At 43.8% G+C, this 26,024-nt stretch overlaps 1 protein-coding gene across 1 annotated transcript; it reads right to left on the minus strand.

The window, feature by feature from the left end:
- Positions 1 to 334: 334 nt before the first annotated feature.
- psmg1 (proteasome (prosome, macropain) assembly chaperone 1) lies at positions 335 to 26,024 on the minus strand. Its single transcript, XM_048541448.2, has 7 exons — positions 25,865 to 26,024; positions 12,599 to 12,708; positions 11,486 to 11,640; positions 7,072 to 7,134; positions 4,931 to 5,129; positions 2,479 to 2,615; positions 335 to 577 (listed from the first exon to the last, which is right to left on the minus strand). Exons 1-7 carry the CDS (start codon positions 25,969 to 25,971, stop codon positions 503 to 505), a joined length of 846 nt encoding a protein of 281 aa, XP_048397405.1. The 5' UTR covers positions 25,972 to 26,024; the 3' UTR covers positions 335 to 502.

A 26,024-nucleotide genomic window follows, 5' to 3' on the forward strand; every position in this document is an offset into this window, starting at 1 on the left:
ATCAGGAGGAAAGAGTACAAGGACTGATGGCACAGAATCGTAAATGTCTGTGATTTTAAAACCTGGGTACGGAGAGGTAGCCTCTCACCCACTCCCCATCGCCAACTTGTAAATATCAGCCAAATGACCTCAATAAAGGGAAACAAAAGCATCTCTTCACACAGATTTTAATCACTGACCAGCCTACAGAACAATGGCAGCAATGTAACGAGAGCTAGATTACTGGGGCTAACGGAATTATTTCCAGACTGGAAATAAATGAGTTGAGCAACAGAAAAAAAAATCAAGGTAGAAATTTAAAAAAACATTGAGTAAAGACACAGACAGTACACTGCACAATCCAACAAAATATTTAATTCAATATACTCCAAAACAATTCTGTCATAGTTTAATATTCTTAAGCATTTCAAAATATTGCTAAATACATACAGCAAACAAAGTATTTTTGGAAATCTCTCAATTTTTTTGTTAATTTTAAAATAGCTCAGATATTGTTACAATCTCATGTATACAGGTTGCTTTGGATCTTGTTCACATCGATGAGCTGTTTCAGTATTTCTGCACTTCGGGAGGTATCCTGTGAGGAAACAAAAGGAACCATTTGACAATGTTGGAAAATGCCAAAGGATTTTAAATGTGAGAAGTTCCAGGAGTATGCAGGATTACTCAAGAGTTGAGGAAATGGGAAGAGGCTCTGACTCCGAGTGACCCTTGCTGAAAAACGGAAATGTGTTCTGTCCCACGGCAAGCCCAATTATCCAACACCCTTGTCCTCATCCATGAATATGCCCAAGCACCAGCAGCCCAAACCTACAACTCTTACCGCCTGATGTAATTCGCTCATAGCTTTCCTCTTCCCGATCTGTGTAACTGCCTCCAATACTGCAACCCATCATGCCTTCACCCCCAAGTCCTCTAGTCCTCAATCCTACATTCAACCCATCGCTGGTGCTTTCAGCTGTTAGATTATACAATTAAATTCTCTCCTGCTAACTCGCCATCTTTAAGACATTTCTTATGGCTACCTACACCTTTAACCAAACTTATGATTACTCATCCCAAAACTTGTCTTCGAATCCCTATTATCCTTATGCTTCTGTGAAGCTCCTTGGGATGTTTTTCAACATTTGAAGTGTAAGATAAATATATGTTGTTACACAGAAATTGTAGCACCGAAACAGGCCATTTAGTCCAAATGCTCTATTCTGCTCCATGTGAGTCAGATGTTGTTACGCGAGTCTGGTCAGGTTTGAGTCTGGTTCTTTCTTTGGTTAAGCAGCCTATTAATATTCATTCTCTAAATTCACACAGGACAAACTCACTGAGCAAACAGTCAGGTCACTGTCAACAGTCCAATCTCTCCTTCATTGTCAGCAAAACAAAGAAGCTGGTCAACTTCAGGAAGCGAAGTGTAGGGCATGTTCCTGTCTGTATCAGTAGTGCTAAAATGAAGATGATCAACAGCTTCAAGTTCCTAACAGTAAATATCACCAACAGCCTGTCCTAGTCCTTCCACATCAATGCTACAGCCAAGAAAGCACACCTTCACCTCTACTTCCTCAGCAGGCTAAGGAAATTCGGCATGTCCACAAAGACTCTGACCAGTTCTGGTAGACACACCATAGAAAGCAGCCTATCCTGATCCATCATAGCTTGGTATGGCAACTGCTCTGCTCAAGACCACAAAAAATTACAGAGTTCTGAACGCAGCCCAGTCCATCACACAAACCAGCCTTCCTTCCATTTACTCCATCTACACTTCCCAATGTTCCAGGAAAGCAGTCCTTTCACCCCAGATATACTCTCTTCCATCCTCTTCACCTGAGCAGAAGATACAAAAGTTTGAAAACACATATTGACAAATTCAAGAACAGCTTCTTCCCCACTATTATAAGAATATGAACAGACCTCTCATATTTTAGAGTTCATATTTCTCTGCACCTTCTCTGTAGCTGTAACATTATATTCTGCATTCTGTTCTACCCTGATATACTTATGTTAAGGTATGATTTGTCTGGATAGCACACAAAATAATACTTTTCACTGTACCTCAGTACATGTGACAATAGTAAATCAAATCAAATGAGAACACAATACAATGACGGGCCCCACTCTGCTTTGTTGAATAGCCTGTTGGAACACCTTTGTAAGTTCATAGACTGGTGAGCTGGCCCGTTATCACAGGACTGCTGACTACATGCATAACCCTCCCACAATCAAATGGATTGATTCAGTACCACAAGATTAAGCATGGGGAGAAATGGGATCAAATTCTGGCTTTGTTAAGCAACAAAGACGATTTTTAAATAATTATTTGAAAATGCATCACCAGCCTATTGCTATAAATACAACATAAATAAATAAATGCCACGTAACACCTATGACATACATAAAACAAAATGTCTCTCTCACACACACACACACACACACACACACACACACACACACACACACACACACACAGTGAATTATCCTTACTTTCACAAAGCAGCTGAGACTCTTGCAGGCGAGCACTGGCCGAAAAGCTTCTATCGTCAAAGAATCTACTGTAGTGACATCACTGTAGCAATGATAGAGGACAGCGGGTATCTGCTGGACTTGGCAGTAACTGAGGACTGGAGACAACGTAAAAGAAATTTCAGCAGACTATGTATGTATATAAAGTATATTTTTGAAATAAAAATACAAATTGGACATGGTTCATGAAGCATACTCCTACTCCTCAGCTCCACCTCCCCAATGGATGAAGATTGAGGGACAATGAGTTACACAATGTAATGTAACTCTCAGTTCTTTATTCTTCCATGGGACGTGGGTATCACTGGCAAGGCCCTTCATTTATCACCTACACCAAATTGTTCTTAAAATGCATGGCACAGTGTTTAGCACTGCTGCCTCTCAGCGCCAGGAACCCTTCATGTTCAGGGATGTGCAGGTCAGGTGGGTTGGCCATGGTAAATGTGGGGTAACAGGAATGGGGTGGAATGGTCTTTGGCGGGTCAGTGCAGACTCGATGGGCTGACTGGCCTCTTTCTACACTGTAGGGATTCTATGAATGGCTTGTCAGGCTAAGTCAACCACATTTTGTACCCATATTCCCACAGCATTAGCCTGGGCAGCATTACTAGCCCCATGACATTACCACTCGACAAGCTACCTTTCCACATTTCCATACTCCACCCTGGTCTAAATTGGCTGATCTCACACAGGGTGGTGGTGTATGTGTCACAGCTGGCCTCAGTGCTATTTCCTGGTGAGGTTAACACCCGAACAACGGCCACTTGGTCATGAATGAATGAAATCAAACACTTTGAGCTACAGCCCTTCATCTGGGAAATTATGGAACAAAAGTACAGGGTCTGAGAGAAAAGGGTCGAAAAAAATGTAAAACAAGTGCTGGGGTGGGAATTTTTGTCAATGGGCAGCTCCCAGAAACAGCATTTTTAACAGGAACCAAAGTGACATGCTAAAAATCCAACTGCAAAAAGAAACAGCAATTTTCTGTCAGGAATGGTGATAAATTAACACTGAGATTTTAAAAGGAGAACACGAGTTCAGAAGGCTAGGCCTGAAAGACAGAAACACCTAATTCAAATCTAAACACAGTAATCTGCAGAACTGGCATCGGTTGTGAGTATCTAAAGTTATTTTGGCCAGTCCTAAACATGTACTTTCGAAGTCTGTTCAGGATAACCTCACTGTGAAAGTGACATTAGAACACTATATCTGCCAGTGTTTTAATATCACACAGAGGTACCTGCAAAGACGGCAGATGACAGCAAAGGGACCAGGTAACAGTGGGACATTTTCATAAGGAAAGATTACACAATTCTCAGGTAAAAAGGAACTTTGGTTGACGTCTAACTAAGAGGTTATGGAAGGATAGAATTTAAGGGGAAATTAAGGGGAAATCAAGGTTTTAAAATAGATAACTTTTAAGGAGAGGAGAAATGTTCATCAGGATGTCAGAACAGAAGCAGATCATTTCACCCAGCTAGGTCAGCATCGGTGTTCATATTCCAAAAAAGTACAGAATATAACAACAGGAAGGCATTCAGCCTCTGAAGACTGTCACGGGATTCAATGAGATCGAGGTTCATCTTTGTCCTAACTCTATGCACTATTTTTTAAATATCCCTGTGGTCAACAACAAACTATCAATCTCAGTGTTATAATTGACAATCTATTTATTACCAAAGGCCATTTGTGGCAGAAACTTGAAAACTTTCACTGTCCTGTGTAAATTTCCTAATTTCACTTCTGAGTGGTCTGACTGACTCTTATGCCGCCAATTCTAGACTCTCCAACCAGCAGAAATAGTTCCTCTCTGTGAATCCTAACCATTTTTCTCACTATCTTGGAAACTTTGAACAAAATCAACCCCAATCTTCCAAATTCCAAGGATTACAGCTGGGGATTGTATAATCGCTCCACAAAACCGAAGGGCCTATTTCCACACTGAAGGGATTCTATGATTAAAGTAACATAAACCTTAGAAAGTGATCAATGTCAAAGTGTTTTTTTGAACAGGTAAGGGGCGGTGCTGCTGGAGATCATCCCTGCTGACCATTTCACTGGCATAATATCCAAAATAAGGGAGACAAGTATTCTTGAGATGAAACAGGAAGAAAAATTAAGAAACTTTAAAAATTATGAAGTCAGTAGCATGACTCTTTTTGAATTAACCATTTGTAAAAGGAAAACGAAAACTAATTCATCAAAAATGGACATACTTTGCCTGATGTAATAACAAGGTACTGTAGCTTCAAAGCTTGAAACTTTAACTTAATCCCCTTTTACCGTGAAGCTCTAAGCCATTTCAGCAGCATCTGGGATTGAAGTCCTACAGATATAGTTCATTGATAAAAATACTGTTATTAATTGTTAAATCATGCAGAAACAAATCTTAGAGAAACACTCACGGCCATACCTGATGCAGGGAGACCAGATATCACATTCGGCTGCTCCAGTAAAACACAGTGGGGTGTCTCCTGGAATGCACTGGTTTTCAAAGCTCGGAGTAAAGGTACAGAGATGTTGGAAATAGATGTAGGTGTTTTATATTCAGTCACAGAGCCGCTCGATAAGACTATCACATTTAGATTCCTTTTCTGGATATTTCCAAAAATCTGTAATTGGAAACAAACATTCCTTCCTTGAAGTCAATCAAACACACAAGAATACAAATGACAGGAGTGCAGAGCTCATAGTGAAAACAGCATGGTTTCTAGTAGACCTCATTATCTCGTGAGTTTGTCAGCTGGGTGCATGACTGTGTCCCAAGACCTGTGCTTTCCACTCAGTAGATTGTGACCTACTTTCATGTGGCACAGGACTTTAGAAACTGAGAAATACTTATAGCGGAGAAGAAGGCTATTTGACATATAGTATCTGCATCAGCCGACAAACAGCTGTCCTGTTTAATCCCAACTTCACTCTTTGTCTGTAGACGCCACAGCTCAACAGCCAATCCAAGTGTCGCAGAAGCTAGTGGTATTTAAACTTTAGCCCCAATCTTGCACTGTTGCTTCTGATTGATTAGTCATCGCTACCACTTATTTACACATCAATCAATGTATTGACAGCTTTGACGGATGAACCAGTAACAAGAGGTTCTTAGCTGGGATAAAACGGTGCAAAGGGCTTTGCAGTCACAACTAAGCGAGAGTGCAGGACAGCACGAGTGTGAACTGGGAATATCATAACTTTGTACACTTGTCATATTACTCTTGGAGTAGACAAAGTAGCTAGTAATAAATGTCAGTGATCTGAGCATTGAACTGAAATTTCCTTGGACCATTCCCCCTGAGACACCCATTCCGCCTTTACTCCCACAGATAGTGTTTGTGCCTACATCTAACAATAGGCAGTACAGTGGCTCAGCCTCGGGCAACTATCTATGTGGAATTTGCACATTCTCCCTGTACGTGCGTGCGTTTCCTCCAGGTGCTCAGGTTTCCTCCCACAGTCCAAAGTTATGCAGGTTAGGTGGACTGGCCATGCTAAATTACCCAGTGTCCAGGGATGAGTAGGTTAGCCTTGGGAAAGGCAGGGTTATGGGGATTGCGTTTGGGGGAGTCTGGTTAGGTTGCTCTTTGGAGAGACAGCATGGACTTGATGGGCCGAATGGTGTGCTTCCACACTGTAGTGATTCTATGACTCTTTTGTATTCTTGATCAGAACCTCAATATTTTTATTCATCCATTATTCCTACTCTTATCAGCCATACCCCTCACTCTAACAGGAACATAATGCATTTGGACTCTCATTACTACACTTCTGAAAGCTTTATACTTATCAGTCATCCCTTTACTTGCGAACAGTTTACTTCATTCAATTTTTGACGGTTCCTGTCTCATATCATTAACATTTGCCCTACTCCAATTAAGAACTTATATGGAAGACTTATTCTTTTCACAACTATTTTAAAACTAGTAGGATGGGAACACTTTGAGATCAATGATCATAATTCTAACACTTCAGTAACTTGCCCTGCCTTATTTCCCAACGGCAGGTCAAGTTTTGCTCCTTCTCTCGTAGGTACATTTAATATCCCTCTGCGTTGTATAAATCGAGAAGAAGTGAGAGGTATCTATCAGTATTTTGTTTCTTTATTAATTTACAGGATTTGGGTGTCAGTGGCAAGGTGTTGCTAGGCTGTCTACTTTGTAGAACTCAGTGGAAGAAAGATAAGCATCACCACATTGATATGGAACTAGAGTCACATTCAGATAGACCAAGTAAGGACAGCTGATTTTGTTCTCTAAAAGACATTAATGAACTATTTAGGGTTTTCTGACAATCCACATATTTCATGGTCACTTTATAAACACCAGCCTTTCCTTTCAAGATTAACTTTAAACTGAATTCAAATTCTCAAATGGCCCCGAAACCTACTGGATTTGTTCTGGATTGTCAGCCAAGCCCCAGGTTACTCTACACATTCGCAACCTGCTGCTGTTCCACGCATGAAAATGTAAACCAATGTATGCAGCATCAATCTAGGGCCACGCATCTTCCAAAATAACAGTGACATTGCTGCAAAAGTGGAACAATCAAAGTGCCCTGTACCTTATCAGTCCACTGAAAGAGTTGATCCTCAGCTACGTAACAGTTACAATGGCAGGTCAAAATCTGCAAGAAGAGAGAGATGGTGCATAATGCCAGAGAGACAACATGTTAAGCACCGCTGAAAAATGACACATTTTGTGGGAGTTTCTGTCTTACACTCAGGACCTTCACAAGAATACTAATTTAAAGGCGAATAAAATTCTACATTGTATGGCAAGCTGTTCTGACATTGTAAATGTCCCAATGTGTGCAAGATGAAAAGTTCCAACACAACAATTATTTTTTCAGCAATGCCCAAATTCCATACTTTTGAGAAAACTATATGCATTTCTGTAGCAGCCTGCATGATCTCAGGACCTGTTTTGAAAGCGTAGAGGCTGCTTCACCTCAAGGAATTTTAACAGATTGGCAGAGTTACAGTTGTAATTACTGGCTTGCAAGACATAAACATAAAAAAACAGAAACGTTTGCAGATAAAACAGGAATTGATGCTGATGAACATACTAGCTCATTCACAATACTGAACAATTTAGGACTCCACTGGTGAATGGATTGTGGGATTCTGCTGCATCTGTCAAACAACAGAATGATACAGCTTCTAACTTAAATGCAGAAGAATAAATCTACTCCCCTGGGGCCACACGGGCCTCTCTGTGCCATCATTACTTCCATTGGTTTGTAATATCCCTCATATCATACAGGGATGAGGGTTTGAAAAGGCAAAAAGCAAAGAACCATAGAGCAAAGGAACAAGCCCTTCAGCCCTCTCAGCCTACGCTGACATATTTTGCCCTTTCATGCTAAAACGGTCTTCACTTCCCTCTATTCCCTTCCTATTCATGTATTCATCCAGGTGCTTCTTGAAAGCTGCTAATATGTCTGCTTCCAGCATCTCCTCTGGCAGCGTGTTCCAGGCACTCACCACCCTCTGTGTGAAAAACTTGACTCACACATCTGTTTTAAACTTCCCGCACCAGCCACACTTTGAACCTGTATCTCCTAGTAACTGATTCCTCCACCCTGGGAAAAAGTCTCATACTTTCCACTCTTACATAGAAACATACAAAATAGGAGCAGGAGGCGGCCATTCGGCCCTATGGGCCTGCTCCACCATCCATTGCAATCATGGCTGATCGTCCAACTCAGAAGCCTGATCCTGCTTTCTCCCTATAACCTTCAATCCCATACGCCCCAAGTGTTATATCGACGCGCCTCTTGAATAGCATCAACTACTTCCTGTGGTAATGAATTCCACAGGCTCACCACTCTTTGGGTGAAGAAACGTCACCTCATCTCTGTCCTAAATGGTCTACCCCGAACCCTCAGGCTGTGACCTATGGTTCTGGACACACCCACCACTGGGAACATCTTCCCTGCATCTACCCTGTCTAGTCCTGCTAGAATTGTTTAAGTCTCTATGAGATTCACCTGAACTCCAGTGAAAACAATCCCAGCCTAGTCAATCTCTCCACATATATCTGATCTGCAATCCCCGGAATCAGCCTGGTAAACCTTCGCTGCGCTCCCTTGACAGCAACAGCATCCTTCCTCAGAAAGGAGACCAAAGCTGCACACAATATTCTAGGTGTGGTCTCTCAAAAGTCCAGTATAACTCCAACAACACATCCCTGTTCCTGTACTTGAAACCCCTCAGACCGAAGGCCAACACACCATTTGCCTTCCTTACCACCTGCTGTACCTGCATACTGAATTTCAGCGACTGGTGCACAAGGATTCCTAGGTCTCGCTGCACACTCCCCCTCTCCCAATTTACAGCCACTCAGGTATTAATCTGCTTTCTTGTTTTTGCTTTCAAAGTGAATAATCTCATTTTATCCAAATTATACTGCTTCTGCCATTGATTAGCCCACTTACCCAACCTGTCCAGAACATGCTGAAGGATCTGTGCATCCTTGTCACAGTTCACCCTCTCACCCAACTTGGTATCATCTGCAAACTTTGAGATGTTACAATTTTCCCTTCATCCAAATCATTAATGTATATTGACAATAGCTGGGGTTCCAGCACCAATTCCTGTGGCACCCCACTAGTTACTATCTGCCAATTTGAAAAGGACCCATTAATTATTAATCTTTGTTTCCTCTCTGCCAACCAGTTTTCTATCCATCTCAATACACTTGCTCCAATCCCATGCACTTTAATCTTGCACATTAATGTCTTATGTGGGACTTTGTCAAACGTTTTCTGAAAGTTCAAATATACTACATCAACTAGCTCCTCCTTGTCAACTCAATTAGTTACATCTTCATAGAAATCCAACACATTTGTCAAGCAAGATGCTCCTTTCATAAATCCATGCAGACTGGCAGATTGGCCCTCTTACCCAATTTGCTTTTGCGACAGACAGGAATAAACAGTTGTTGAAGTTCCCCCATCCGTTCCTTGAAAGTTTGACATTGTCTATCCACCGTCATCCCTTTAAGTAACTCTCCCCAATCTATCAAGGCCAACTCATGCCTCAGATCCTTGTAGTTTCCTTTATTAAGGTTCAGCACCATCGAATCAACAACGTCACCCTCCATCTTGATAAAAAAATTCGATCACGTTATGGTTGTTCATCCCCAAGGGGTCTCATAGAGCTAGACTGGCAATGATTCCCTTCTCGTCAACACAGCACCCACTCTAAGATGGCCTGCTCTCTAGTTGGTTCCTCCGCAATTGGTCAAGAGAACCATCCCATTCACAATTCCATTCATAATCTTATAAACTTTTTTCAGATTGTCCCTCTACCTCCTGCATTCCAGTGAAAATAAACACAGTCTGACAAATTTTTCTTCATAGCTAAAATACCCCCATACCAAGCAACATCTTGGTAAACCTTTTTTGCACCCTCTCCAAAGCATCCATATCCTTCTCATAGTGTGGTGACCAGAACTGTATGCAATATTCCAAGTGTGGCCTAACTAAAGTTTTATAAAACTTCAGTATAACTTGCCTATCCTTACACTCAATGCTCCTTCCAATGTAGGTAAGCATGCCATAAGCCCTTTTTACTACCTTATCTACCTGCACTGTCACCTTCAGTGATCTGTGGACTTACACACTAGGATCCCTCTGCATATCAATACTCTTAAGGGTTCTGCCATTCATTGTATAATTTCCGCCTGAACTTAACCTTCCAAAATGCATCACCTCACAACTGTCAGGATTAAACTCCATCTGCCATTTTCAGCCCTTGCCTCCAACTGATCTATATCCTGCTGTATCCTCTGACAATCCTCATTATCCACATCTCCACCCAATCTTTGCATCATCCACAACTTACTAATTAGACCAGCCACGTTTCCTCCAAATCATTTATGTAGACCGTAAACAGCATTGGTCCCAGTGGAACACCACTAGTCACAACCCACTAAACTGAAAAGCATCCTCCTGCCACTTACTCTCTCCACCTATCTTCTTTACTCTCCATCTTCGGTCCGCCTCCCCCTCTCTCCCTATTTATTCCAGTTCCCTCTCCGATGAAGGGTCTAGGCCCGAAACGTCAGCTTTTGTGCTCCTGAGATGCTGCTTGGCCTGCTGTGTTCATCCAGCCTCACATTTTATTATCTTGGAATTCTCCAGCATCTGCAGTTCCCATTATCTCTCCTGCCACTACCCTCAGTCTCTTATGACCAAGCCAGTTCTGTATCCATTTTGCCAGCTCACCCCTGATACCATGTGACTTCACCTTTTCTACCAGTCTACCTTGAGGGACACTGCCAAAGGCTTTACTGAAGTCCGTGTGGACAACATCAACTGCTTTTCCCTCAGCAATCATCTTCACCACCTCTCCAAAACCTCAAATAAGTTAGTAATGCACAACCTCCCCTGCCACAAAACCATGCTATCGCTGATGAGTCTACTTGCTTCTAAATATGTAAAGATCTCGTCTCTGAGAATCTTTTCCAACAATTTCCCTACCCCTAATGTGAGGCTCACAAGCCTGTAATTTCCTGGGTTATCCCTATAAGCTTCTTAAATAATGGGACAACACTGGCTATTCTCAATCCTCTGCGACCCCACCTGTGGCCAAAGATGACTGGCAAACTGCGGCAAACAGCAGGGATATTGACATTGGACCCAATCAAACATCAATCTCTGCGTGCGCCAATTTGTGGCACACAGGACTGCCCAATCTGAAAAAAAAACCACCAGGTATCTCACTGCTTGTCACTAATTGTCATGTCCGCACATTTAGATATTAAGCAAAGCCCAAATCAAATCTTGCGATGATTCTTGCAGGTAACCAGTACAGCATCACCACAGTCATGTCGTCTGAACTGGTGAAGAATGAATTTGAAGCACTTGAACAGGAATAAGAGGCGTGTCAGTAGCTGGGGCGAATGTCTATCACATATATTTTAAAAGATTGCCAGCAATTCAGACACATTCAGTAAATCAGTAAACAGACCGTTGGGTTGGATGTTAGCCGGTAGAGACGGCATGACGAATCAGTGGGAAACTGCTGGTTTTTGGTATCTGTGCCTTTAACTCTCTCGTTCCACAGTGTAATAGCTCCAATTATTTCCCAGCTCCCTGAGCATTGGACAAAGGAGTTCAGAAAGCCTGTTAAAATGAACAGCAGAGGTCAATAGCGGAATTAATTCACTCATTGTTGTATACTGAATCAACGAGGGGACAACAGCAAAGTAAATGGGGAAGCAGCAATCAGATAAGTCAGCACTTGGGTTTTAATAAAGAGAGGAGTGTAGTGGTTCAAGAAGGCAACTCACCACCACCTTCTTACTTAGAAATGATTAATAAATAAATATAGGAAACAATTCTAAGGGAGAAAATTAATCCTCATTTGGTGGGGCAGGAATTAGTCAGGAACAGCTGGATGGCTTTGTAAAGGGGAGGTCATGTCTGGCTAACTTGAATGAATTTTTCAGAGATATGCAGATGTGCGCGATGCTTTTGATATCAACTACCTGGACTTCTGTAAGGCTTCTGATGAGCACCTACATGACAGTGAAGGTAAGAGTCCATGAGATCCAAAAAAAATGTGGCAAACAGGAATTAGAATTGGCTGAGAGGCATGAAACAGAGGAGTTCTGCAGAAGGGTCAGTGGACCCAAAACGTTAACTTGATTTTTCCTCCACAAATGCTGCCAGACCTGCTGAGCTTTTCCAGCAACTTTGTTTTTGTTCCTGATTTACAGCATCTATAGTTCTTTTGGTTTTTATGAAGCAGAGAGTGAAGGTCGAGGAGTGATGTTACAACTGGACACTGGGACCCTTGCTCAGTCAGTCATTTTGTGAAAGGTTTGCAAAGTTCTGGAGGAAGCTGAATTCTGAGAAAACGTCTGAGTTCAGAAGAGCAAGTTACAGTACAAGCTGGAGGAGAAATATGCCATATATGAGATGTTTCCTTTAACATGAATGTAAGAGAATCATGCAGAACAACACATAAATTGGATCACCAACAATGCAAAATTCAAACAATGAGAACCAAGGTTGAAGGAGAGACATAATCTGACAACAATTCTCACCTGGAGACCACATCAGCATCTTCCTTACTCACCTACAGCATTCTGCCCAACAGCAATTAGAAATGTAGAGCAAGGCAAACTATGCACTGTAGTGCTCTCAGTTGATGTTCTGCTCTCCAGACTCCACTGAATAACTATCTTTCTGGTGAGGAAGATATAAATACAATTAAACTTCAACCTGAAGAAAATCCACACCACAGGGAAATGTTTCATTGAACTTCTAGTTACTTCCTGAATTAATACCAAAACCATTAGTGACAAGTTGAGGAAAAGATCATTTGAAGTTTAAAGTCAATGCAATTTGTCCAAAAGTAATGAAAGCTGGCCAAGATTGATTGATAAAGGCAGTCTGGTGGTTCGGACGCTGAGACAAGGTTAATTAGAAAGCAGAAAATAACATCTGGTAGAGGCCTGCAAATAAGCAAAAGAAAGCTAGAAAAAGCGAGCATCTGAAAGGGAAGAGATGATTAAATGATTTCCACGTATACTCCCACTCAGCCAAAGGGTTGCCAGCTGAAGTGTTAACATGTCTTCATATTTTCCCAAATAGACAGCGAATGGATAGTGAAAGAGGTTATCTAAGATTGCTTAGTGTTCTTGATCAGTAGTGTCAATGGGCTGAACAGTGGCAAATGGGAGTTTAATTTGGATGTGAGATACTGCATTTGCGTAAAACAAACAAAGACAAGACTTACATGATTAAAAGTAGGGCTGCGAAAATAAAATAAAATAATGAGCGGCATAGATAGGATTAATGGCAAATGTCTTTTCCCTAAGGATGGAGGATTTCCAGACTAGGGAGCACATTTTTAAGGTGATAGGAGAGAGATTTAAAAAGACATGAGGAGCAAATTTTTTTTTTTACACTGAGGGTAGTTCATATGTGGAATGAAATTCCTGAGGAAGTGAAGGATATGGGCACAGTTACAAAATTTAAAAGACACTGAGAAAGGTACACAAATAGGAAAGGTTTGAAGGGATATGGACTAGGAGCAGGTGGATGGGACTAGTTTAGTTTGTGGTTAAGATGGGCATGGGCTGGTTGGACCGAAGGTCTGTTTCCGAAGGGCTGTAAGGTTCTATAACTCTATGTTAACCCTGAGAAAATCCTGACTCCCAAGTCCCTTGTGCTTCAGATTTCCAAAGCCTGTCCCCAATCACTGACATAACTGTAGTGTTTCCCTCCCTCCTTCCCTCCTCCTCTAATCAATCAAAAGAGGAGAGAGAAATGTTGGTAGCAGAGTGAGAAGTAAAGCATTGGCTCGAGAGGCTTCAGTGAGCAGCGGCTCAGCAAAAAATACAGGGAAGCAAAGGTAAAGTCCTTTTAGCTTTCCTCTTCAGTCTCAGAGCAGTTGAAATGGCAGTTAGGGCAGCGACATGCTCCTCCTGCAGGATATGGGAGTTCAGGGAGACCTCCACCTTCCCTGATGACTACACATGTGGGAAGTGCACCCAGCTGCAGCCACTGGGAGACTGCGTTAGGGAGCTGGTGCTGGAGCTGAATGCAGGATCATCTGAGATGCTCAGTGCATCATAGCTAAGAGTTTTATTGAGGTGGTCACACCTAAGGTGCAGGCACAAAGTAGGTGGGTGTCCACCAGGAAAGGCAAAGGGAGTAGACAGAGATTGCAGGAATCCCCTATGGTCATTCCCCTTGAAAACAAGTATACCATTTCGGATACTACCTGGGGGGAAATGACCATTTAGGCGAAAGCAGCAATAGCCAGGTAAGTGGCACTATGACTGGCTCTGTGCCATAGCGGGAAAGGTAAAGGTAAACAGGGCCTTAGTGGTAGGAGATTCAATAGTTAGGGCGAAGGACAGGGAGATTCTGAGGCCACCAACAGGAATCCAGTATGTTGTGTTGCTTCCCAGGTAACAAGGGTCTGGGCTATCTCAGATTGGGTGCAAAATGTTCTCAAGGGGGACCGTGACAGGCCTGAAGTCATTTTACATGTTAGCACAAATGACACAGGTAAAAATTGGGAGTCAGGATTTTCTCAGGGTTAACATAGAGTTATAGAACCTTACAGCCCTTCGGAAACAGACCTTCGGTCCAACCAGCCCATGCCCATCTTAACCACAAACTAATAGTCCTGCAGAATGATTATAGAGAGCTAGGAAAACAGTTAAAAACCAGGACGTCGAAGGTGGCAATTTCTGGATTACTTCTAGTGCCATGTGCTAGTGAGGGTTAGAACAGGAGGGTATGGTAGATGAATAATTGATAATTGGGATGCCTTCTGGGGAAGGTGGGACCTGTACAAGAAGGACAGGTTGCATCTGAACTGGAAGGGGACCAATGTCCTGGGTGGAAGGTTTGCTCGAGTAGTTCGAGAGGGTTTAAACTAGTATGGCAGGGGGGTGGGAACCTGAGCTGTATACCGGAGGTGAGCGTTGATGCAGGTGAGGCAGTAGCAAGAGGTAGACCAGCTAGTGGGAAGGATTTTCCTGGGAAGGAACCAAGGGATCGGTTAAAGTGTGTTTGCTTTAATGCAAGGAGTATCAGGAATAAAAGTGATGAACTTAGAGCATGGATCAGTACCTGGTGCTATGATGTTGTGGCCATAACAGAGACATGGGTTTCTCATGGGCAGGAATGGTTGCTGGATCTTCCAGGGTTTAGAACATTTAAAAAGAATAGGGAGGGGGGAAAAAGAGGAGGGGGTGTAGCACTACTAATCAGAGAGGGTATCACAGCTACAGAAGCTTCCTTTGTCGAGGAAGATCTGCCTACTGAGTCAGTATGGGTGGAAATTAGGAACAGCAAGGGAGTAGTCACCTCGTTAGGGGTTTACTACAGGTCCCCCAATAGCAGCAGGGAGATTGAAGAAAGCATAGGTCGACAGATTTTGGAAAAGTGTGCACGCAGTAGGGTTGTTGTAATGGGTGACTTTAACTTTCCTAATATTGATTGGAACCTCCTTCGAGCAGAAGATTTGAATGGAGCTGTTTTTGTAAGGTGTGTTCAGGAGGGTTTCCTAACGCAGTACGTTGACAGGCCGACGAGGGGAGAGGCCATTCTAGACTTGGTGCTCGGAAACGAGCCGGGGCAGGTATCAGATCTTGTGGTGGGAGAGCATTTTGGTGATAGTGACCATAACTGCCTCACATTCTACATAGCTATGGAGAAGGAGAGGATTAGGCAAAATGGGAGGATATTTAATTGGGGAAGAGGAAACTATGATGCGATTAGACATGAGTTAGGAAGCATGGACTGGGGGCAGTTGTTCCATGGTAAGGGAACTATAGACATGTGGAGACGGTTTAAGGAACAGTTGTTGGGAGTGATGAGTAAATATGTCCCTCTGAGACAGGCAAGAAGGGGTAAGATTAAGGAACCTTGGATGACGAGAGCGGTGGAGCTTCTAGTGAAAAGGAAGAAGGTAGCTTACATAAGGTGGAGGAAGCTAGGGTCAAGTTCAGCTAGAGACGATTACACGCAGGCAAGGAAGGAGCTCAAAAATGGTCTGAGGAGAGCCAGGAGGGGGCACGAGAAAGGCTTGGCAGAAGGAATCCGGGAAAACACAAAGGCATTTTACACTTATGTGAGGAATAAGAGAATGATCAAAGAAAGAGTAGGGCCGATCAGGGATAGCATAGGAAACTTGTGTGTGGAGCCTGAGGAGGTAGGGGAAGCCCTAAATGAGTTTTTTGCTTCTGTCTTTACGAAAGAAACAAACTTTGTAGTGAATGAAACCTTTGAAGAGCAGGTGTGCATGCTGGAATGGATTGAGATAGACGAAGCTGATGTGCTGAAAATTTTGTCAAACATCAAGATTGACAAGTCGCCAGGCCCGGATCAGATTTGTCCTCGGCTGCTTTGGGAAGCGAGAAATGCAATTACTTCGCCACTTGCGAAGATCTTTGCATCCTCGCTCTCCACTGGAGTCGTACCTGAGGACTGGAGAGAGGCAAATGTAATTCCTCTCTTCAAGAAAGGAAATAGGGAAATCCCCGGCAATTATAGACCGGTAAGTCTCACGTCTGTCGTCTGCAAGGTGTTAGAAAGGATTCTGAGGGATAAGATTTATGACCATCTGGAAGAGCATGGCTTGATCAAATACAGTCAACACGGCTTTGTGAGGGGTAGGTCATGCCTTACAAACCTTATCGAGTTTTGTGAGGATGTGACTAGAAAAGTTGATGAGGGTCGAGCTGTGGATGTGGTGTATATGGACTTCAGTAAGGCATTTGACAAGGTTCCCCATGGTAGGCTCATTCAGAAGGTCAGGAGGAATGGGATACAGGGGAACTTAGCTGCTTGGATACAGAATTGGCTGGCCAACAGAAGACAGCGAGTGGTAGTAGAAGGAAAATATTCTGCCTGGAAGTCAGTGGTGAGTGGAGTTCCACAGGGCTCTGTCCTTGGGCCTCTACTGTTTGTAATTTTTATTAATGACTTGGACGAGGGGATTGAAGGATGGGTCAGCAAGTTTGCAGACGACACAAAGGTCGGAGGTGTCGTTGACAGTGTAGAGGGCTGTTGTAGGCTGCAGCGGGACATTGACAGGATGCAGAGATGGGCTGAGAGGTGGCAGATGGAGTTCAACCTGGATAAATGCGAGGTGATGCATTTTGGAAGGTCGAATTTGAAAGCTGAGTACAGGATTAAGGATAGGATTCTTGGCCGCGTGGAGGAACAGAGGGATCTTGGTGTGCAGATACATAGATCCCTTAAAATGGACACCCAAGTGGACAGGGTTGTTAAGAAAGCATATGGTGTTTTGGCTTTCATTAACAGGGGGATTGAGTTTAAGAGTCGTAAGATCTTGTTGCAGCTCTATAAAACTTTGGTTAGACCGCACTTGGAATACTGCGTCCAGTTCTGGGCGCCCTATTATAGGAAAGATGTGGATGCTTTGGAGAGGGTTCAGAGGAGGTTTACCAGGATGCTGCCTGGACTGGAGGGCTTATCTTATGAAGAGAGGTTGACTGAGCTCGGTCTCTTTTCATTGGAGAAAAGGAGGAGGAGAGGGGACCTAATTGAGGTATACAAGATAATGAGAGGCATAGATAGAGTTGATAGCCAGAGACTATTTCCCAGGGCAGAAATGGCTAGCACGAGGGGTCATAGTTTTAAGTTGGTTGGTGGAAAGTATAGAGGGGATGTCAGAGGCAGGTTCTTTACGCAGAGAGTTGTGAGAGCATGGAATGCGTTGCCAGCAGCAGTTGTGGAAGCAAGGTCATTGGGGTCATTTAAGAGACTGCTGGACATGTATATGGTCACAGAAATTTGAGGGTGCATACATGAGGATCAATGGTCGGCACAACATTGTGGGCTGAAGGGCCTGTTCTGTGCTGTACTGTTCTATGTTCTATGTTCTATGTTCTATGAATGCATGGCTAAGGAATTGATGCAGGGGACAGGGATTCAGATTCCTGAATCATTGGGATCATTTCTGGGGCAGAGGTGACCTGTTCAATAGGCACGGGTTGCAAGTCAACTAGAAGGAGACCAATACCCTGGTAAGCAAATGTGTTGCAAGGGAGGGTTTAAACTAAATTGGCAGCGGGGTGGGATCCTTAACAGCAGGGGGCAAGTGTGAAGCTCGAAGGAGATACAGTAACCAGAAATATAAAGTTGAAGAGGCAAGTCAAACTGGAACAGGACAGAGAGCGAGGAATGGCTGTTGGATTAAACTGCAACTATTTCAATGCAAGAGGGCTGACAGATAAGGTCAATGAACTGACAGCACGGATTGGTATGTGGGACTGGGATATTATAGCCATGGTTAACATGCTCAAGGGAGGGACAGGAGTGGCAGCTCAAAGTGCGAGGGTACAGGTGCTTTAGGCGGGACAAAGGTGAAGGAAAGAGCGGAGGGGGTATCACAACAGTAGTCAGAGATGAAAATCTGAGGGATCATCCAGTCAGGCTTTGTAGGTGGAGCTAAGAAATAAGATGGGGATGGTGACATTATTGGGACTGTACTATAAGCCCCCAAATATTCAATGGGAAATAGAGGAACAAAAATGCAGGGAGAGTAGGAAAACCCTGAAGGAGCAATAGAGTTGTCATGGTGGGGAATTTTAATTTTCCTAACATAGACTGGGACTGCCATAGTGTTAAGGGCGTAGATGGGGTGGAGTTTGTTGAACGTGTTCAGCGAAGTTTCCTCAAGCAGTATATAGATGGTCCTACTCAGGAAGAGGTAAAACTGGACCTACTCTTCTGAAATAGGGCAGGACCGGTTCCTGAGGTGACAGTAGGGGAGCATCTTGGGACCAGTGACTATAGTTCTATAAATTTTAAAATAGTTATGGGGAGGAACAAAACTAGTCTACAGGTTCAAGTTTTAAATTGGGGTGAGGCGATTTTTGGCAGAATTAGACAGGAGCTTGCAGGGGTTGATTAGAATAGTTTGTTTGTAGGCAAAGACACTTCTGGCAAGTGGGAGCCCTTTAGAAGCGTGATAGCTAGAGGTTAAGATCTATATGTTCCTGTGAGGGTGAAGGGCAAGGTCGGCAGGAGTAGGGAATCCTGGATGACAAGAGATTTTGAGGCTTTGACCAGAAAAAGGAGGTGGCTCAGGAACAGTCAGCTGGGATCAAGGGAATCCCTGGAAGTATAAGGGAGGATAAGGGGATAAGGGAGTTTGCTGAAGAAGGAAATGAAGAGGGCAAAAAGGTGGGACAAAATAGTTTAGGCTGAAAAGATTAGGGTAAATTCAAAGAGACTGTTTAAGGACATTAGAAGAAAAAGAATAATTAGAAAATCAGATCCCTGGAGGACCAAAGTGGACATGTATGTGTGGAACGACAGGAGATGGGCGAGGCCCTCAACAAATACCTTTCCTCTGTGTTTACCGGGGAGAAAGAAATGGAGAGTTAGTGGCAATATGTTGGGCACAGCCCACATTACAGTAGAGGAGGTGTTGGATGTATTAGAATCCATGAAGGTGGATAAATCTCCTGGTCCTTATATCCAAGAATCCTGAAAGAGGCTAGAGAAGAAATTGTGAGGGCCCTGGCTGATATATTTGCATCATCATTAGCCACGGGTCAGGTCCTGGGGTGGCAAATGTTGTGCCCTTGTTCAAGAAGGGCTGCACTGAAATACCTGGGAATTATAGACTAGTAAGCTTAACATCTGCAGTAGGTAAGTTACCTGAGGGATAAGATATACATCCATTTGGAAAGACAGGGTTTGATTAGGAGTGGTCATCATAGCTTCATGTGTGAGAGATCATGGCTCACAAATTTGTTAGAGTTCTTTGATGAAGTGACCAGGAAGGTTGACGAGGGCAGGGCAGTAGATGTAGTTTACATGGATTCCAGTAAGGCCTTTGATAAGGTTCCACACAGTAGCCTGCCCTGGAAGGTTAGATCATATGGAATCCTGGAAGAGCTAGCAAATTGGATATACCATTGGCTTAACGGTAGGAAGCAAACAGTAATAGTGGAAGGATGTCTGTCAGATTGGAGGACTGTGACTAGTGGTGTCTCTCAGGCATCGGTGCTGGGGCCATTGCTGTTTGTTATCTCTGTCAATGGTTTGGAAGAGAATGTACAAGGCTTAATTAGTAAGTTGGCAGATGACACAAAAAATAGGCAATATTGTGGACAGTGAGGAAGGTTATCAGAAATTGCAGCAGGATCTTGATCAGCTGGCAAATGGAGTTTAATACAACTTAATAACTATGACATGTTGCATTTTGGAAAGTCAAATCAAGACAGGAGTTTCCTGGCGAATGGTTGTGTCTTAAGGAGTGCAGTGGAAGAGATGGGCCTTGGAGTTCAGGTGCACAGTTCTCCGAAAGTGGAGTCACAGGTAAACAGGGCAGTGAAGAAGGCTTTTTGCACACTGGCCTTCATCAGTCAGAGCACTGAGTACAGAAGTTGGGAGCCATTAGACTTTGTGGGGCCCCGAGCTGACGTTGACGACTCCCAGAGCTACACCCTGCTGACTGTATACCACTGTGCCCACCTCTGCTGGGTCTGTCCTGCCAGTGAGATAGGACATACCAAGGGATGGTGATGGTGGTGTCTGGGACATTGTCTGTAAACTATGATTCTGTGAGTATGAGTATGTCAGGCTGTTGTTGTTGTGAGATGGCTCTCCCAATTTTGGCACTAACCTCCAGATGCTAATGAGGAGGACTTTACAGGGTTGACAGGGCTGTTGCTGCCGTTGTCTTTGCCGGTGCCTAGGTCGATGCTAGATGAACCATCCAGTTTCATTTCTTTGAGACTTTGCAGCAATTGGTACAACTGAGTGGCTTGCTAGGCCATTTCAGAGGGCAGGTGAGAGTCAACCACATTGCTGTGGGTCTGGAGCCACATTTAGGCCAGACCAGGTGAGGGTGGCAGATTTCTTCCCCGAAGGACATTAGTGAACCGACAATTGGCAATGATTTCATGGCGACCAATAGGTTCTCCCAAATTATTGAATTCAAATTCCATCGTTTGTCATGGTCCCCAGAACATTAGCTGGGTTCCTGGATTAATAGTCCAGCGATAATATCACTAGGCCATCACATCCCCTAATCCTCATCCAAATCTTTTATATAAATGACAAGCAAAAGAAGACCCAGAACTAATCCCTGTTTAATATCACTGGTGACAGGCTTCTAGTCTGAAAAGCAACACTCTCTGTCTCTTGCCGTTAAGCCAATTATGTATCCAATTGGCAAGCTCACCCTGAATCCCATGTGACCTAACTTTACCAAATAGTCCACCACACAGAACCTTGTCAAAGGCTTTACTAAAATCCAAATAAATAACATCTACTGCTGTGCCATCATCAATCTTTTTGGTAACTTCCTCAAAATAAAAAATGCGGTAAACTTGATTAGGGAGCTTCAGGTGAAGGAACCCTTTCAGGCAAGTGACTATAATATAATAGAATTCACCCTGCAGTTTGAGAGGGAGAAGTTGGAATCAGATGTAATGGTATTACAGTTGAGTAATGGTAACTATAAAGATGTGAGGGAGGAACTGGCCAGAGTTGATTGGAAGGGAAGCCTAGCAGAGAAGACATTGGAACGGCAATGACAGGAGTTTCTGAGGGTAATTCAAGGGGCACAGCAAAAAGGACAAAATACGAGAATAAGATAGCTAGTAGTATGAAGGAAGATTTCAAGAGTCTTTTTTCACATATCTAAAAGGCAAGAGAGAAGCAAGAGCAATTGGACTGACTGCCGGAAAATGAGGCCGTAGGAGTAGGAATGGGGGAACAAAGAAATGCCAGAGGATTTGAATGGGTACTGTGCATCAGTTTTCACAGTGGAAGACACCAGCAGCATACCAGAACTTGAAGAGAGTTGGGGAGCAGAGGTGAATATAATGGCCATCACTAAAGAGAAGGAGCTGGGGAAGCTGAAGGGTCTGAAGGTGACTGTTCACCCAAACTGATTTGTGCCGACCAAAATGCCCATCCACACTAACACAATTTCCCTGCGCTTGGCCCATATCCTTCTGAACCTTTCCTATCCATGTATTTACCCAAATGTTGTTAATGTACCCACCACAACCACTTCTACACGCAGCTCATTGCATATGTGTAAAAAAAAAAGTTACTCCTCAGATTCCCATGTATTCTTTCCACTCTTAGGTTAAACTGATGCCCTCAAGTCCTCGATTCCCCAATCCTGTGAAAAAGACTGCGTGCATTCACCCAATCCATGCTTCTCATGTTCTTATACACTTCTATTACATCCCCCTTGATCTCCTACACTCGAGAGAAAAACATCCTAGCTTGTCGAACCTCTCTCTGTAACTCAGTCCCTCGAGTCCTGGCAACATCCTTGTGAGTTTCTTCTGCATTCTTTCCAGTTTAATAATAATCTTCTTACTGCAAGGTGACCAAAGCTGAACTCAATACTCCAAGTGCAGCCTCATTAACATGCTGTAAAACTACGTCATAACTTCTTCAGGTTAAACATGGTAAACAAAACCTCCTGTTAATTATTACAAATTGTCCTCCCTCAGCTGATGAATCGGTACTCCTCAATGCTGAACAACACTTAGAGGAAACACTGAGGACAGCAAGGGCACAAAATGTACTCTGTATGGGGAATTTCAACGTCCACTACCAAGACTGGCTTGGCAGCAGTACTACTGATTGAACTAGTCGGGTCTGACAGGACATAGCTGCTCGACTGGGTCTGCAACAGGTGGTGAGGGAACCAACAAGAGGGAAAAATGCAAAGGACCTCATCCTTACCAATCTGCCAGCTGCAGCTGCATCTGTCCATGACAGTATCGGTAAGAGAGACCATCAAACAGCCCTTGTGTGGATGAAGTCCCGCCTTCACATTGAGAATAACCTCCATCGTGTTGTGTGACACTATCACCGTGCTAAATGGGACAGACTTCGCACAGATCTTGCAACTCAAGATTGGGCATCCACGAGGCACTGTGGGCCATCAACAGCAGCAGAATTGTACTCCAACACAATCTGTAACCTCATGGCTCGACATATCCCCCATTCAACCATTACCATCAAGCCAGGGGATCAACCCTGGCTCAATGGAGAGTGCAGGAGGGCATGCCAGGAGCAGCACCAGGCATACCTGGAGATGAAGATTCAACCTGGTGAAGTCTCCAAATAGGACTACTTGCACACTAAACAGTGAAAGCAGCAAGTGATAGAAAAAGCTAAGAGATCCCACAACCAACAGACAGGTCTGCAGTCTTGCCACACCCCGTCGTGAAGGTGGTGGTCAATTAAACAACTCACTGGAAATATCCCCATCCTCAATGACAGAAGAGCCCAGCGCATCAATGCGAAAGATAAGGCTGAAGCATTTGCAGCAGTCTTCAGCCAGAAGCGCCGAGAGGATGATCCATCTCAGCCTCCCCCAGTGGTCCCCAGCATTACAGATACCAGTCTTCAGCCAATTCAATACACTCCATGTAACATCAAGAAATGGTTGGAGACACTGGAAACTACAAAGGCTACAGGCCATGACAACGTTCCGGCAAGTTCGGAAGACCTATGCTCCAAAACTTGCCACTCCCCTTGCCAAGCTGTTCCAGTACAGTTACAACACCGCTATCTAACTGATCTGTGGAAAATTGCCCAAGTAAGTCCTGTACAGAAAAAGCAGAGCATATCCAACCTGCCCCATCGGTCTACTGTCAATCATCAGTAAAGTGATGGAAGGTGTCAGTAACAGCGCTATCAAACAGCACCCGCTCAGCAATAACCTGCTCAGCAATGCCCAGTTTGGGTTATGCCAGGGCCACTCAGCTCCTGATCTCATTACAGCCTCAGTTCAAACATGGACAAAAGAGCTGATTTCCAGAGATGAGGTGAGAATGACAGCCCTTGATATAAAGGCTGCATTTGCCCAAGTGTGGTATCAAGGAGCCTGTGCAAAACCGGAATCAATGGGTATCGGGGGAAAACGCTCCGGTGGTTGGAGTCATACCTGACACATAGGAAGATGGTCGTGGTTGTTGGAGGTCAATCATCACAGCTCCAGGACATCTCTGCAGGTGTTCGAGGCCCAACCATCCTCAGCTACTTCATCAATGACCTTTCCTCTATCATAAGGTTAGAAGTGGGGATGTTCACCAATGATAGCAAAATATTCAGCACCATTCGTGTCTTCTCAGATACTGAAGCAGTCCATGTTTAAATGCAACATGATCAGGACAAAACAGCCCGTTTGATCCACAAGCATCCACTCCCTCTACCACCCAAGCTCAGTAGCAGCAGTGTGTACTATCTACAAGAAGCACTGCAGAAACTCACCAAAGATCCTCAGCCAGTACCTTCCAAACCCACAAATTCACCATCCTGACTTGGAAATACATCGCTGTTCCTTCACAGTCACTGGGTCAAAATCCTGGAATCCCACCTCTCACGGCATTATGGGTGAATCTACAGCAGGGTGGACTGCAGCGATTCAAGAAGGCAGCTCACCACCACCTTCTCAAGGGCAACTCGGGATGGGCAAGAAATGCTGGCCCAGCCAGCAACACCCACATCCCATCAACGAATAGGAAAAAAAATAAAAGGCATGGTTAGTAAGTTTGTGGATAACACCAAAATTGGTGGCACAGTGGACAATGGAGAAGATTATCTAAGATTAAAAAAGGATCTTGATCAAATGGGTCAATGGTCTGAAAAATGGCAGATGGAGTTCAATCTGGATAAATGCAAGGTATTGCATTTTGGTACAACCAACAAGCACAGGGCTTGTACAATTCAAGGTAGGGCCTCAGATAGTGTTGTAGAACAGAGGGACCCTGGGTGCAAGTGCATAATTCTGGAAAGTTTGCATCACATTTGATAGGATGGTTAAAAATGCATTTGGCACACTTGCCTTGATTGCTCAGTCCTATCAGTACTGTCATTTCTGCTAAAATACGTATTACTGCAATGCGACTTGGCTTTAACGCGATTGAAGAATTTAGACCGATTTTTGTAGAACACAAACTTTCCTCACCGGTATTGCTGTAATGCAATTCCGGCCCCATTAGTTTAAAGGGTGCATCTGTTGCACGATTTTCTTACAACGTGAGATCACACAAGAACGGAGCTATCACATTATGTCAGGACTGATTGTGTAGGAGTTGGCATGTTACGTTGAGGTCTTACATGACATTGGTGAGGCCTCTTCTGGAATACACTTCTGGTTGCCCAGTTATAAGAAGGATATTGCCCAGTTACGGGAAGGAAATTATCAAACTGGAAAGGGTTCAGAAGAGATTTATCAGGATATTGCCGGGTATGGAAGGTTTGAGTTAAAGAAAGGCCGGATAGTTGGGGCATTTTTCATTCGAGCATAGCCGGTTGAGAGGTGACCTGCTAAAAGTTTACAAAATAATGAGAGGTACAGATAGAGTTGATGGTAGATGTCTTCTCCCAAAGATGGGGAATTGCAAGACCGGAGGCACATTTTTAAACTGAGGACAGAGATTTTAAAAAAACATTAGAGGCGATGTTTTTAATAAAGAGATTTGTTTGCGGGTGGAATGAACTTCATGATGAAGCGGTGGATGTAGGTACAATTAGAACATTTAAAAGACATTTGTATGGACATATGAATGGGAAAGTCTGGGAGGGATATGGCCCAGGCAGGGTGGGACTAATTTAGTTTGGGATTATGACCAGCATTGACTGGATGGACCGAAGGGTCTGTTTCTGTGCTCTGAGTCGGTTACAAATCACCAAATCCAGATCCTGGAGTCAGTGTAAAGTCTATCCCAGAGTCAATCCACCATCATTGCCGGAGTCAATCTTGACTCTGAGCAAAATCAGTCCGGGGATTAATCCCAAATACAATCCGGATCCACATTCACCGCCCGGGCCCAATCCTCTTCCCCCTTCATTCCGACCTCACCTCTGGCTCTCAACTTCCCTCCGGATCTCCAGCTCCTGCTCCTCCTCATCCTCATCGTCCACCGCCCGAGAGAAAACTGGCAAAACCTCCCCGAAGAACGTGGCCATAACGAAGAGGCCTGTCCGCCCGCGCCGCACTGACCCGCACCGGCCGTCAGGGG

The sequence above is a fragment of the Stegostoma tigrinum genome, chromosome 12, assembly GCF_030684315.1.
Source record: "Stegostoma tigrinum isolate sSteTig4 chromosome 12, sSteTig4.hap1, whole genome shotgun sequence".
Taxonomy (NCBI): domain Eukaryota; kingdom Metazoa; phylum Chordata; class Chondrichthyes; order Orectolobiformes; family Stegostomatidae; genus Stegostoma; species Stegostoma tigrinum.